This window comes from Scyliorhinus canicula, chromosome 1, assembly GCF_902713615.1.
Source record: "Scyliorhinus canicula chromosome 1, sScyCan1.1, whole genome shotgun sequence".
NCBI classification, from domain to species: Eukaryota; Metazoa; Chordata; class Chondrichthyes; order Carcharhiniformes; family Scyliorhinidae; genus Scyliorhinus; species Scyliorhinus canicula.
Window position 1 is genome coordinate 238,588,630 of NC_052146.1, and position 15,024 is coordinate 238,603,653.

The 15,024-nt window shown below is 50.4% G+C and overlaps 1 protein-coding gene across 15 annotated transcripts in view; it reads right to left on the reverse strand.

The window, feature by feature from the left end:
- Window positions 1-15,024, reverse strand: part of LOC119972713 (echinoderm microtubule-associated protein-like 6) — a 528,500-nt gene that overhangs the window by 301,036 nt on the left and 212,440 nt on the right. For all 15 annotated transcript variants that reach the window (XR_005462144.1, XR_005462143.1, XR_005462146.1 and 12 more), the window contains one exon: window positions 13,191-13,297. Coding sequence is in view for 11 of the 15 variants with exons in the window: in XM_038809940.1 (XP_038665868.1) it covers window positions 13,191-13,297 (107 nt within the window). In the remaining 4 variants the exon portion in view is untranslated. The remainder of the gene's footprint in view (window positions 1-13,190; window positions 13,298-15,024) is intronic.

Below are 15,024 nucleotides of genomic sequence, written 5' to 3' on the forward strand. Positions count from 1 at the left end.
GATTTACTGCTTTATGTATGATATCACAGAGAGAAGAACTTTTTAAAGATGCGATGGGCTGTTTTAGTTTCTACAAGAATGATGGTTGATTCTTGCATCCATAATTTCACTTAGCTGCTTGAAGCTTCTTCCTTTGTGTTGGATTCGGTTTGAAGGTGATAGGACTGATAAGAATCAGGTAAAGAGGGAGGGATTTGCTTCTTTGCCTGCGTGTTGGGGGAGGGTATATTTGCTTTTTGGGATTGTTGTTATTGTGTAGAGTGCTTGTTTTATTGCTAGGTATGATAGAATTTGGCAGTCGGCAAGCTTTTTGATGCCAGAGGGTGGGAGATGCTGAGCTAGCTGGTGAATATATATGCCCCAAACTGGGATGATGTCGCGTTTATCAGGAAGATGCTGGGGAAGATCCCAGACCTTGACTCGCGCCAGCTGATCATGGGGGGGTGACTATAATACGGTCCTGGACCCGAGGCTGGACCGGTCGAGCGCTAGGTCGGGGGAAGCTATCAGCAATGGCAAAGTAACTGCGGGGGGTTCATGGAGCGCACGGGAGGGACAGATTTGAGATTTGAGAGACCATGGAGCAGGGTATTCATTCTACTCCCATGTACGTAAGGCGTACTCCAGGATAGATTTCTTTGTGCTAGATAAAACACTGCTAGCAGGGGTTGAGGACATTGAGTACTCAGCAATTGTGGTCTCAGATCACGCACCACACCAAATAGACCTACGGGCAGACACGGGAATGTCCCAGCGCCCAAGTGGAGACTAGATACAGAGCTGTTAGCGGATGAGGAGATCTGTGAGTGAGTCAGAGGCCATTCGGAGGTACATAAAGATCAATGACACGGGAGAGACTGTAGCTGGGGTAGTCTGGGAGGCACTGAAAGCGGTTATTAGAGGGGAATGTATTTTGAATCGAGCCCACAGGGATAAAAATGAGCGGTCGGAGCTGGACAGGTTGGTAGGAGAATCTTACAGGTGGACAAGAGATACCCGGAGTCTCCAAATGAGGAGCTCCTGAAGGAGCGTCAGAGACTTCAAATGGAGTTTGGGCTCCTTTCCACAGGAAAGGCGGAGGATTAGCTGAGGAGGGTAAAAGGGGCAATGTATGAACATGGGGAGAAATCTGGCAGGATGCTGGCGCATTAGGTGAGGAAACAAACGGCGGCAAGAGAAATAGGGAAAATAAAGGATTTAAGGGGGAAGACAATGACGGCCCCGGGGGTGGTGAATGAAGTGTTCCGAGAATTTAATGGCCAGCTATACGAGATGTAACCTCGGGATGGGGGAGGGCACGAATCAATTCCTGGGGAGGCTAGAGTTCCCGAAGGTGAATGAGGAGCTGGTGGAGGCCTTGGGGGGCCTGACTGGGCTTGGGGAGGTGATAGATGGAATGGGGGCGATGCAATCAGGTAAAGCCCCTGGACCTGATGGGTTCCAAGTAGTTCTCTGGGTTACTGGGGCCGCTCCTGGTTAAGGCTTTTAACGAGTCCAAGGAGCAAGGAGCAAGGAGCACCCCCCCCCCCCCCCCCCCCAACGTTATCACAGGAATCAATTTCTCTCATCCTGAAGCGTGACAAGGATCCGGAGAGCTGTGGATCATACAGGCCAATCTCCTTCTTGAATGTTGATGCCAAATTATTGGCAAATATCCTGGCCACTCAAATAGAGGATTGTGTCCCGGAGATAATTGGGGATGATCAGACGGGATTTGTAAAGGGCAGGCACCTGACATCCAACATTAGACAGCTTCTGAATGTAATTATGATGCCAGCGGAGGGGCGCGAGGCTGAGGTGGTAGTTGCCATGGATGCGGAAAAGATTTTCGACCGAGTGGAGTGGAAGTGTCTATGGGATATTTTAGGCAGGTTTGGTTTTGGGCAGGGATTTGTGGAGTGGGTCCGGCTACTGTACCAGGCCCCTGTGGCAAATGTAAGAACTAACCGAGATCGGTCAGAATACTTTAATCTTTGTCGAGGGATAAGGCAGGGTTGCCCGCTCCCCCCATCACCGTTTGCCATGGCCATAGAACCCTTAGCAATGGCGCTGAGAGCAGCGAATACCTGGAGGGGAATAATGAGGTGGTTTGGGGGGGGGGGGGGGGGGGGGGGGGGGGAGAGAGATAATGAGGTGGTGGTGGTGGTTGGGGGGGGGCTCAGGATCTCTCACTATGCGGACGATTTGCTACTTTATATCACGGACCTGGTGGGGGGGAAATGACCGAAATCATGGAGGTATTAGGAGAATTTGGGCGATTTCCAGGCTATAAGTTAACTATGGGAAAAAGCAAGACGTTCGTGATTCAGGCACGGGGGCAGGAGAGGAAGCTGAAGGAGCTACCTTTTAAAGTGGTTGGGAAGAGTTTTAGGTATCTGGGGATTCAAGTGGCCAAGGATTGGGGGCAGCTTCGCAAGTTCAATTTGGGCAAAACAGTGGATCAAATGAGAAGGGATTTTTGTAGATGGGACATGCTGCCACTGACGCTGGCGGGGAGGGTTCAGACGGTGAAGATGACTGTCCTTCCGAGACTGCTTTTCTTTTTTCAGTGTCTCCCGATTTTTGTCCCAAAGACTTTTTTCATAAGTATTAATGTGGCGATATTGAGGTTTATATGGGCGGGTAAAACCCCAAGAGAAAAGAGGGTACTCCTGGAACGGGCCCGCGGGGAAGGGGGATTGGCTCTTCCGAGCTTTATTAACTATTACTGGGCTGCCAACATATCCATGGTCAGGAAGTGGGTAGTGGGGGAGTGGTCGGTCTGGGAGCGGATGGAGGCAGCATCCTGCAAAGGTACGAGTCTGGAGGCTTTACTGACGGCACCCCTGCCGTTAACGCCGGCTCAGTACTCCACAAGTCCTGTGCTGGTGACAGCCCTAAGGGTGTGGGGGCAATGGAGGCAGCACACGAGACTGGAGGGGGCATCAATGTGGTCACCGATCTGTGACAATTACCGGTTTGTCCCGGGGGGCTGGATGGGGGCTTTAAGATGTGGCAGCGGGCAGGGATTGAGGGGTTTGGGGATCTATTCATCCAAGAGGGCATCCCAACCTTGGGCAGATTAGAGGAGGAGTTTGACTTGGTGGGAAGGAACGGGTTTCAGGATCTTCAAGTGTGGAACTTTGTACGGAGACAGGTCTCAAGCTTTCCTCGCCTCCCCCTGAGGAGACTACAGGATAAAGTGCTGTCAAAAACATGGGTTGGATATGGGAAGGTTTCGGACATAGACATGCAATTGTTAAGAGTGGGAAGGGGAGTTGGGAGGGGAGCTGGAAACTGAACTGTGGGAAAAAGCCTTGAAAAGGATAAATGCATCCTCGCCCTGTGCTAGACTCAGGTTAATTCAGTTCAAAGTAGTCCACAGGGCCCACATAATGGTAGCCCGGATGAGTAGGTTCTGCGAGGAGGTGGAGGACAGATGTGGGCGGTGTGGGGGTAGCCCGGCCAACCATGTTCATATGTTTTGGGCATGTCCGAAACTGAGGGAATTCCAGCAAGGATTTGCAGATGTTATATCGTAAGTCCTGGAAGGAAGGTAGAGTCCAGAATTAGCAATATTTGGGGTGTCGGAAGATCCGGGGACAAAGGAGGGAGGGAGGCCGATATTCTGGCCTTCACCTCCCTGGTGGTCCGGAGACGGATCTTGCTGAGGTGGAGGGACTCGGAGCCCCTGAAATCAGGAGTGTGGGTCAGCGATATGGTAGAGTTTCTCAGTCTGGAGAAAATCAAGTTTGCTTTAAGAGAATCAATACAGGGATTCGCCCGGAGTTGGCAGGCGTTCATTGATTTCTTTAACAAAAACTGAACGTCAGCAGAAGGGGGGGGAAAGGGAAAAGGGGGGGGGGGAATAGGAGGCATGGTGAAGTTAAATAAGGACAGGGAATTTAGTATACGGGTAACTGGGGATAGCGCGGGAGACGTGGGGTATGTGGTTTATTGTGTGTTGTTATTTTAGGGGGCATTTTGTGCATCGACCCGCACGGTTGTTTTCGAAATGTCAATGTGTTACAAATGCTTCAATAAAATATTTAAAAAAGAAAGGGTTTCCTCGTTTACAAAGAACAAAGAAAAGTACAGCACAGGAACAGGCCCTTCGGCCCTCCAAGCCCGTGCCGACCATGTTACCCGACTAAACTACAATGTTCTACACTTCCTGGGTCCGTATCCCTCTATTCCCATCCTATTCATGTATTTATCAAGATGCCCCTTAAATGTCACTATCGTCCCTGCTTCCACCACCTCCTCCGATGGGATCTTGTTATCAAATTGGAACAGCTTAAAGGGGGAAATTTATTAAGGGTCACACATAAGAGTACTGTAGCTGTGTCGGCTACTTATGTTTGCAGTTGGTAAAAATGTCTACTGTGTGTGTGTATAAAAATGTTAACTAAATTCATAGAATAAACTTTGTTTTTGATTAAAACAGCTAAAGGCCTCTGTTGAATAACACCTGAATGGTAGGCCCTTGTGCTTCCCGTAACCAAAATGAATGAACAGTTGTAGGTCAGGTGAACTCTATGATATACTCTGGAGTTTTCTACACCCTGGCCCGCAGCAATATCTCCCATATATATATATTTACACACACATCAAACATTCAGTAAACCTTCTTGACCATCTCATCGAACTAACTAGTCACCTTCGTAGATCTATAGACATGGACACCAAGGTCTTCCACGTCCTTTAAACTTCTTTTATCATACTATTTATTTTCTATTTCCTTGTCTAGTTAGTCTTCTCCAAACATATGCGGCGGGATTTTCCGTTTCAGAAACTAAGTGCTGGGACTGAATCGGTGGACTTCTACAACAGCAAAATTGCCGCCGTTTCCAGAGCAATTCATAAACCGTTAATGGGCTAACATCAGCGCTACGTAGATCACGATCGATTCATAATGTGCGTTTTCTGTCTCTTCCTTCCCTCGCAGGAGAATGTGCCCATAACTGCTTAGAGGTGGAAAAGAGCAGAGGGGGAACCACCAGACCTGTGGCCCCTCACTGCAGCTGAGCAGAGGTCACTGGATCTGATCAATGGGCCCGGAGAGAGGGCAATCATCAAGGTGGAGTTTGGCATTGGGTGAGCAAATGTGAGTCCTCGCTGTGTTGTGGTTCCCCATGGCACCTGTGTCGTCACCCCCGCCATCACCCCCCCCCCCCATTCACCACTCCACAACCCCCGCGCGCCCCCTCCACCACCCCCTCCGCGTGCCCCCTCCAACACTCCCCCACGACCCCCTCCACCACCACCCCACGTCCCCCCTCCACCACCACCCCACGCACCCTCGCCACCAGCACCGCCCACCCCCTCCCCCACCCCGCCCACCCCCTCCACCACCCCCGCCTACCCTCTCCACCACCCCAATGCACCCCTTCCACCACCCCCATGCACCCCCTCCACCACCCCCATGCACCCCCTCTCTACCACCTCCGCACACCCTCTCTACCACTCCCGCGCACCCCCTCCACCCCCCAAGAAGGAGGGTGGTGGTGGTGGAGGGGGGACGGTGGTGATGGTGGAGGAGGACGATGGTGGAGGTGGGGGGGGGGACGGTGGAGGATGGACAGCAGTCCACGGTTGTGCCTCTGCATATCCTACCTCTTCTCTCTCCCTCACGCCAATGGCGCCTGTTTCCTGATTTTTGAAACAACAAGTGAAACTCACCGTTGTTAATTCCCTTCGGCAGAGGGGGCGAATCACGGAGGCCCCAGAGAATACTGGGTCAGGACCGCTAATAATATGCCAATGGCGTTTACTATATGCGTGGAGTAGAACGCATTGACACTAGAGCATGGCATTGTGGCATGCACCCTGCCGCAATTTTAGTTTCACGACTGATTCCCCACCCAACCACCTTTCCCGATTTTGACATGGCCAACGGAGAGTCCCACCCATTACCTCAATCCTATGGATTGAACTCCATTTAGCCCTACTCTGCGCACTCGACATCATTACTATCTTCTGACAATTTACTTTTCTCTTCATTATCAACCACAGGACTAATTTTTGTATTACCTGTAAACTTACTCATACCCCTACATTCGTTAAAAGTCAAAGGGGGCGAATTTGAGCCCGCACTAGCCGTGCGTGGGATCGGCGATGCAATTCTCACCGAGAGATCGCGTTTCCTAGTTTTCACCTAACCTTGCCGGAACATTATGAGATTGGATGTGAACCTAATTTAAATAGACTTCTGTGGATATTATTAATGGACTCAGTGCCACATGATCACCTCACCAAATATTTATACTTTGGCGAGGTTTACAACACATTTAGCCAAATGAGAAGCATTTGAGGGAATCCCTCCAAGGGCGCAGAGGTAAGTATAGCCCTGGTGGGGTGGAATGCCCGGAAAGTGCACTGGCATAGGTTGGCACTACACTGACCTAGTAGTGTCAATTTGTGCTGGGGCAGTGCCAGGGCGGGACCGAGTGGAACACCCTCAGCGGGAGGGGTGGGAGATTCATATATGATGGTGGGGGAGGGGAGAGGAGCAGGGACAACCGACAGTGGGTGGGGGGGTGCTGATAATGAATGTTTGGGAGTGGTGGGGAAGGAAATGGAAGCGAGGGGGCGGGAGCTGTTAGTTGCAGTGCTAATAGGGGCGCCATTTAAAGGTGGTGCCCCGATTTCTGTGGAGCCTGTTGCCAACTCTATCCGGCCCTACCCTGCCACAGTGATTTTTTTTCAAAGAGGCTCAACATTTGAAGAGAACACTGGTCTGTGCAACTGGAGATCTACACACCAGTTTTTTGTCTGACCCTGACACTTGGTCATATTCTGGAGAATTCCATCCACTAAAAGGGATCCATTCCATAAACCCTGTGGAACTTCCAGTCACAAAAACTTCCATCAATCTCAGCCATTGCTTCCTGTCTGAGCCAATTTTGGATAATTTTGCCTTGGATCACATGGAATTTTACTTTGATGACCAGTCTGCCAAGCGGGGCCTCATCAAAAGCCTTGCTAAAATCCATATCGACTACATGAAATTAATTATCCTCATCAATTTTTAGGATAATCCAGGGAATTATAGACCTGTGAGCTTGACGTCAGTGGTAGGCAAACTGTTGGAGAACATACTGAGGGATAGAATCTATTCACATTTGGAAGAAAAAAGACTTATCAGTGATAGGCAGCATGGTTTTGTGCAGGGAAGGTCATGCCTTACAAGCCTGATAGAATTCTTTGAGGAAGTGACAAAGTTAATTGATGAGGGAAGGGCTGTAGATGTCATATACATGGACTTCAGTAAAGCATTTGATAAAGTTTCCCATGGCAGGTTGATGGAAAAAGTGAAGTCATATGGGGTTCAGGGTGTACTAGCTAGATAGATAAAGAACTGGCTGGGCAACAGGAGACAGAGAGTAGTGGTGGAAGGGAGTGTCTCAAAATGGAGAAAGGTGACTAGTGGCATTCCACAGGGATCCGTGCTCGGACCACTGTTGTTTGTGATATACATAAATGATCTGGACGAAGGTATAAGTGGTCTGATGAGCACGTTTGCAGATGATACTAAGATTGGTGGAGTTGCAGATAGCGAGGCGGACTGTCAGAGAATACAGCAAAATATAGATAGATTGGAGAGTTGGGCAGAGAAATGACAGGCAAATGCGTGGTGATGCATTTTGGAAGATCTAACTCAAGAGCAGACTATATGGTCAATGGAAGTGTCCTGGGGAAAATTGATGTAGAGAGAGATCTGGGTGTTCAGGTCCATTGTACCCTGAAGGTGGCAACGCAGGTCGATAGAGTGGTCAAGAAGGCATACAGCATGCTTGCCTTCATCGGACGGGGTATTGAGTACAAGAGTCGGCAGGTCATGTTACAGTTGTATCAGACTTTGGTTAGGCCACATTTGGAATACTGCGTGCAGTTCTGGTCACCACATTACCAGAAGGATGTGGATGCTTTAGAGAGGGTGCAGAGGAGGTTCACCAGGATGTTGCCTGGTATGGAGGGTGCTAGCTATGAAGAAAGGTTGAGTAGATTAGGATTGTTTTCATTGGAAAGACGGAGGTTGAGGGGAGACATGATTGAGGTCTACAAAATTATGAGAGGTATGGACAGGGTGGATAGCAACAAGCTTTTTCCAAGAGTGGGGGTGTCAATTACAAGGGGTCACGATTTCAAGGTGAGAGGGGAAAAGTTTAAGAGAGATGTGCATGGAAAGTTGTTTACGCAGAGGGTGGTGGGTGCCTGGAATGCTTTGCCAGTGGAGGTGGTAGAGGCAGGTACGATGGCATCATTTAAGATGCATCTGGACAGATATATGAACGGGTGGGGAACAGAGAGAAGTAGACCTTGGAAAATAGGCAACAGGTTTAAAGGGACTGGATCGGCGCAGGCTGGGAGGGCCGAAGGGCCTGTTCCTGTGCTGTAATTTACTTTGTTATTTATACCTCCCCAAAAGACATAACCTTCCCTCAAAACCTTGCTTTCTTCAATTAATCTTTCTAAATGAAGATTTATTCTGCCCTCAGAAATTGTTCCAAACTCTTCCGATGGCGGCCATGGAGGAGTAGGTCGCACATTTGATAGCTCCCGCCTGTGACGGACTTTTGGAACTTTTTCTCCCGTTTTTTTCCGGATTTCATTGGATTAATCGGTGGAGAGTGAGACAGTGAGGAGAGGTCCCCCGCTAGTGCATGGCGAATTGGACCAGAAGTGGCCGTGTGAGAAGACAAAGTTATACAAGAAAGACGCGAGCAGAGCCGGCAATGCGGGAAGAGATGGCGGAGAAGCAGGGCCGTGGGGAGATGGCACAGTGGTCGACGGAGCTGCTGATGAAGTTTTTTGAAGAATGCTTCGCCAAGCTTAAGGACACACTGGACCCGATCAAGGCTTCGATTGATCAGGTAGTCCGGAATCAAGAAATCCACGAACATGCGATCCAGGAGGTGAAGAAAAAGGTGTCCGAGCACGAGGAATACATAACCGTGTTGGAGACCAAGGTGGAGATGATGAATGACCGCCAGAAAAAAATGCAGAAGGACTTGGAGAAAAGGTCCAGGAGGCAGAACCTGAAAATCATTGCGCTCCCGGAGGGCACTGAGGGATCGGATGCGAGGCCTATGTAACGAACATGTTGGACAAGGTGATGGAGGCTGAGGCGTTCCCTCGGCCCCTGGAAGTGGATAGTGCGCTTAGAGCCCTCGCAAAGAAGCGCTGAACAAACAAGCCGCCGAGGGCGATGGTGGTATGTATGCACCAGTTCCTGGACACGGAACACATTCTGCGGTGGGCCAAGAAAGAGTGGAGCAGCAGGTGGGAGAATAGTGAGCTGAGCATTTATCAGGACCTGGGCGCGGAGTTCGCCAAGAGGCGAGCTGAGTTTAATCGGGCAAAATCGACCCTCTTTAGCAAGGGGGTGAAGTTCGGGTGCTGTACCCAGCGCGTCTGTGGGTCTCAAATGAAGACCGGGAATTCTACTTTGAAACACCAGACGACGCATTGACTTTCATCAAGGAAAAAAGACTGGATGTGAACTAAAAACACTAGAGCTTTGGGGAGAGTGTTGCAATGGTGATTTTTTTGATGATCACTTTTGTGCTGGTTTGAATAAGTAGTGTTATTGCCATATAGGCCTGTTTCAGGGCCTAAAGTTAACTTTGTCATACTGGGAGCTGGATGGAGCGGGGGGGTTGGGGAAGAGTTTCTGTGGTTGTTTTTCCACTGTTTCGTTTACTGGGGAATTTGATGCTTTGAATATGTATGTCCAAGCTGGGGGAGGTAGTAGAAAGACAGTTAGTTTGGTGCCATGTGCGGGAGCTATCAGTCACTGTGCTGGCTCACGGAAGCACAGTACGGGGTGAGCAAGTGATGAGCTTGAGCTTGATATGGCGGGGGTTGGGTTGCTTTGCTGACAGGGGACAAATGGGAGGTCGAGGACGGAGGATGCCCGAGGGCGGGCTCGAGGAGGCCAGGGACGTAAGCTGGAGGCTGGCCTAAAAAGGGTGATGGCTAGTCGGCAGGGGAGGGGAGGGTGTCGAGTTCCCTGACCAGGCTGATTACATGAAACATTAGAGGGCTGAATGGGCCGGTGAAGAGGGCTCGCGTGTTCGCGCATCTGAGGGGGTTGAAGATGGACGTGGCAATGTTTTAAGAGACACACCTAAAGGTTACAGACCAGACTAGATTGAGGAAGGGGTGGATTGGCCAAGTATTCCACTCAGGGCTGGACTCAAAGACCAGGGGTGTAGCGATTCTGATTAATAAACGGGTGACATTTGAGGCAGGGAGAATCATGTCAGACACGGGGGTCAGGTACATAATGGTAAGTGGGAAGTTGGAGGGGGTGCGGGTGGTACCCGTGAGCGTATATGCTCCGAACTGGGACGATGTGGAATTTATGAGGCGGGTGTTAGGTAAGATCCCAGACTTAGAGTCACATAACTTGATCATGGGGGGAGATTTTAACACAGTCACTGATCTGGAATTGGACCGGTCAAAATCCAGGACAGGGAGGGTGCCAGCTCTACTACCTGGGATAGCGGATGCTGAGTACTCGGCAATCGCAGTATCGGATCATACCCACATCGGGTGGATCTACGGGTTAGTTTGGAGAGAGGACAACGCACGCTATGGAGGCTGGATGTGGGGTTGTTACTGGACGAAGCAGTCTGTGGGCGGGTGAACAAGTCTATCCAGAACTACCTGGAAACAAATGATACAGTCGAGGTCTCTGCAGCAACGGTTTGGGAACCTTTTAAGGCAGTGGTCAGAGGGGAATTAATCTCGATACGGGCCCACAGAGAAAAGGTGGAATGAGCTGAGAGGGATAGGCTAGTTGGCGAGATACTTCAGGTGGACAGGAGATACTCGGAAGCCCCGGACGTTGGGTTACTGAAGGAGCGACCGAGGTTACAGTTGGAATTTGGGCTGTTGACTACAGGGAAGGCGGAGGAACAGCTGAGGAAGGCAAGGGGGGTGATCTATGAGTATGGGGAAATGGCAAGCAGAATGTTAGCGCACCAGCTCAGAAAAAGGGAGGCAGGATGGATGCAGAGAAGGCTTTTGGAGTGGGATTATCTGTGGGAGGTGCTGGGAAGGTTTGGGTTTGGTGAGGGCTTCATTGATTGGGTGCGATTGCTCTATCAGGCACCAGTAGCTGGTGTGCGTATGAAGGTCGGGTTATTTTAAACTACACCGAGGGACAAGGCAAGGGTGTCCCCTCTTCGAGCTACGTTTGCTTGGCCATAGAGCCACTGGCCATGGCGTTAGGAGCCTCTAAGTACTGGAAAGGGCTGGTTTGGGGGGGGGGGCTTCACGTTTCGCTTTACGCAGATTCCTTGCTCTTGTATATCTCAGACCCACTGGAGGGGATAGGGAAGTTATGTGGACCTTAGGGGAATTTGGTAATTTTTCGGGGTATCGTGGGGAAAAGCGAGATGTTCGCGATCCAGGCTAGAGGGCAGGAGAAGAGACTGGGAGAGCTGCCGTTTAGAATGGTAGGAAGGAGTTTTCAATATTTGGGAATCCAGGTGGCTCAGGAATGGGAGGTACTACACAAGTTAAACCTATCCCGGCTTGTAGAACAAATTAAAGAGGACTTTAAGAGATGTGACATGCTCCCGTTATCACTGTCGGGGTGGGTACAGACCGTGAAAATGACAGTCCTCCCCAGGTTCTGTTTGTCTTTCAGTGCCTCCCCATCTTACCCCAAAGACCATTTTTAAACGGGTGAATAAGGCTATTTCGGACTTTGTGTGGGCAGGTAAAACCTCTCGAGTGAAGAAAGCGTTGCTGGAGTGCAATCGGGGGAAGGGTGGGTTGGTGCTGCCGAACTTTAGTAATTACTACTGGGCGACAAATATAGCCATGATTAGGAAGTGGGTAGTGGGGGAGGGGGTCGGTGTGGGAGCGCATGAAGGTGGCATCATGTAAAGACACAACTTTGGGAGCACTGATAATGGCACCTCTCCCGTTCTCGCCGGCCCGATACTCCACAAGTCTGGTGGTGGTGGCGGGAGAATTTTTAAGAATTCTGCTCTCTCTGTGCCTTTTACATTAATTCTAGATTTGTTACTATTCGGGTCATTAAAATCCACCACTATTGTGGTTTTGCACTTCTTAAGAGATTTGCTTTCAGCAGGGAACCTGATAAGTACAAAAAGAATATGTCAAAACTCCACAATATGTCAAGAAACCCGGACTGCCAGGTGCCCTGTTCAAATCTCTGTCACCCCAACCTATGTAACCTGTTCCTGTTGATATCAAATGAATGTGGCTTTGCAGCTTTTTGCTCATTTATCTGAAACATATTTCCAGTTTCATCCATCCTCCTCCCATTCAACTCATTGAATTCCCCTTCCTGGCCCCAAATCAATTATGGCACTGAAAATAAACATTTTAAGTTTTTCTGGATATGCAACATTATGATGCACTTGTGATCCTGGTTCATAACCTAATAAAAATACTTCCCTTATTGAGCACAAGCATTAATAGAATTGGGGCCAGATTCTCTGTTTCGTAGACTAACTGCGACGCAGGACTGAATCAGTGGTGTTCTACGATCCTGATTCAGGACATCCTAATGGACTACCACCGACGCCATGTCTAACTAGTGCAATTCCAACAAACACTGGCATGTGATTTTCCAGGGTCGGGATGGGCATCCGAAAACCTGACAAGCTGTAGCCGCATATAAGCGCTGCACTCCCGCACACTCATTGCAGCCATAAAGATGCTATCCCAAAGGCATCGAGGTTCGCTGATGCTGAGCTAGAGACTCTGCTGGATGCCATGGAGGGGAGCTGGAACACCCTGCTCCCTGGGGTGGGAAGGAGTCTGCCACCCGCAAACATCAACTGGGCCTGGGCACAGGTGGCTGAGTCCATGAACACCGTGGGCCCCACTGCCAGGACCGGCCAGCAGTGCAGGCAGCCAGGGTGAGTCACCACCATTGTGCCCTTGGTTCTAACCCCAATCCCCCCCGCCCCCCCCCAGCAACCCCCACCCGGCAGACCAGTAGGCGGCAGTGGCCGAGAATGGGCAACGCCCCCATCAGGATAAAGGCATCGTGCCAGCTGCTCTTAATTGTAAGATGCATTTCACAAAGTATTATAGGTCCATAAATGAAAATGATTAAAATATGTCTACGATAATTTTGAATAGATTAAATTTGTCTAACTAACAGTGAATTCAAAATGTTAATACTAATAAACGTCAATACTACCACTGAATTTACTAACCTGACGATCATAACCGATTTGGATTTCTTGTTCAATGTCAGAATCCAACTCTGCCAGATCCGACAGATCTGAATCAGATTCCTCACTGTTCGAATCAGCATAACTTTCTGTTCAAAATAAAGTAAATTATAATAAAATTATAATACATTAAAGAGGTGTTTCATGTTTAAAAATCTTATACAAAAATCTTACATCATTGATGAACCATCAATCGAACGCGAGGCGAGTTGCTGTACAAAAGTTAGGCTTTAATAAGCTAGAAGTTAGCCCTGCAGTTGACTACAGTAAATGGACGACTGCCAGGAATTCTGGGTATTTATACCTCGCTCTAGAGGCGGGGTTAACTCAGACTGGTCTCAACCAATCGGTCGAGAGGCACATGACCGACCAGGGCCAATGGTAAGCCAGTGTTCTGCACCAATGGCAGACAGCTATGCAAATCATACCACCACATTCACCCCTTGCGGAGAAAGAAGCCGGGGGAGGGGTCAACGGGAGCGGTGGGGGGGGGGGGGGGGGGATTGGTGGTTTGAGTAGCAGCCAGAGAAGGGAGAGAAAAATTTTTTTGGCTCCCCACTGGCCCAGACAATTAACAATAGTACATATTGTCCATACAAGGTCCATGGAGTTGTTGAAAATTAAATAGACTCGATCAGCCTTTTCGTTGCCCGTGACGTCCTGGCAGACCGCCGCAGTGGAGTTGGTGACGTTGGTTCAGCCGATGGTGGTGGTTCCGCTGATGTCCTGGAGTCCGGGAGCAATGGTCCTTGAACAGTCTCCGTCGCCCGGGCTGGTGGTGGAGACGCCATGGATGGGGAAGGGGTGGCCTGGTTGGGGCGCTGGGGGAAAACAAATGGGAGGGGGGGGGGGGGGGAAGAGGCCGCACGCCGGCGGGTGCCAGGTCCCGGAGGGAAACCATGTCCTGCCGATCGTCGGGGTACTCCATGTACACATACTGCGGGTTAGGGTGGAGTAACTGGACTTGTTCCACCAATGGGTCGGACTTCTGCACCCGCACATGCTTCCGGAGCAAGATGGGTCCGGGGGCGGCCAGCCACGTCGGGAGAGGGGATCCGGAGGACGACTTCCTGGGGAAAACAAGAAGACGTTCATGAGGCGTCTGATTTGTTGTGGTACAGAGGAGTGAGCGGATAGAATGTAGGGCATCAGGGGATAACCTCTTGCCATCGGGAAATAGGGAGATCTCTGGACCGGAGGGCCAGTAGTATGGTCTTCCAGATGGTACCATTCTCCCGCTCGACCTGTCCGTTACCCCGAGGGTTATAGCTGGTCGTCCTGCTAGAGGCAATGCCCCTGTTGAGCAGGAATTGACGCAGCCCGTCGCTCATAAAGGAGGACCCCCGATCGCTATGTATGTACGCGGGGTAGCCGAACAGGGAGAAGATGGAGAGGAGGGCCTTAATGACAGTCGATGTGGTCATGTCGGGGCAGGGAATGGTGAAGGGGAAGCGGGAGTATTCGTCGATTACCGCCAGGAAGTAAATGTTGCGGTTGCTAGAGGGAAGGGGCCCCTTGAAGTCAATGCTGAGACGTTCGAAGGGGCGGGATGCTTTGATCAGATGTGCGCGCGCGGGGCGGTAGAAGTGCGGTTTGCACTCTGCGCAGATGTGGCAGTCAATGGTTACTGTCCTGACTTCCTCGATGGAGAAAGGCAGGTTGCGGGCCTTTATGAAATGGTAGAAACGGGTCACCCCTGGATGGCAGAGGTCCGCGTGGAGGGAGCGGAGGCGGTCCATCTGTGCGCTGGCGCAGGTACCGCGGGACAGGGCATCAGGAGGCTCATGGAGCTTCCCAGGACGATACAAGATCTCAT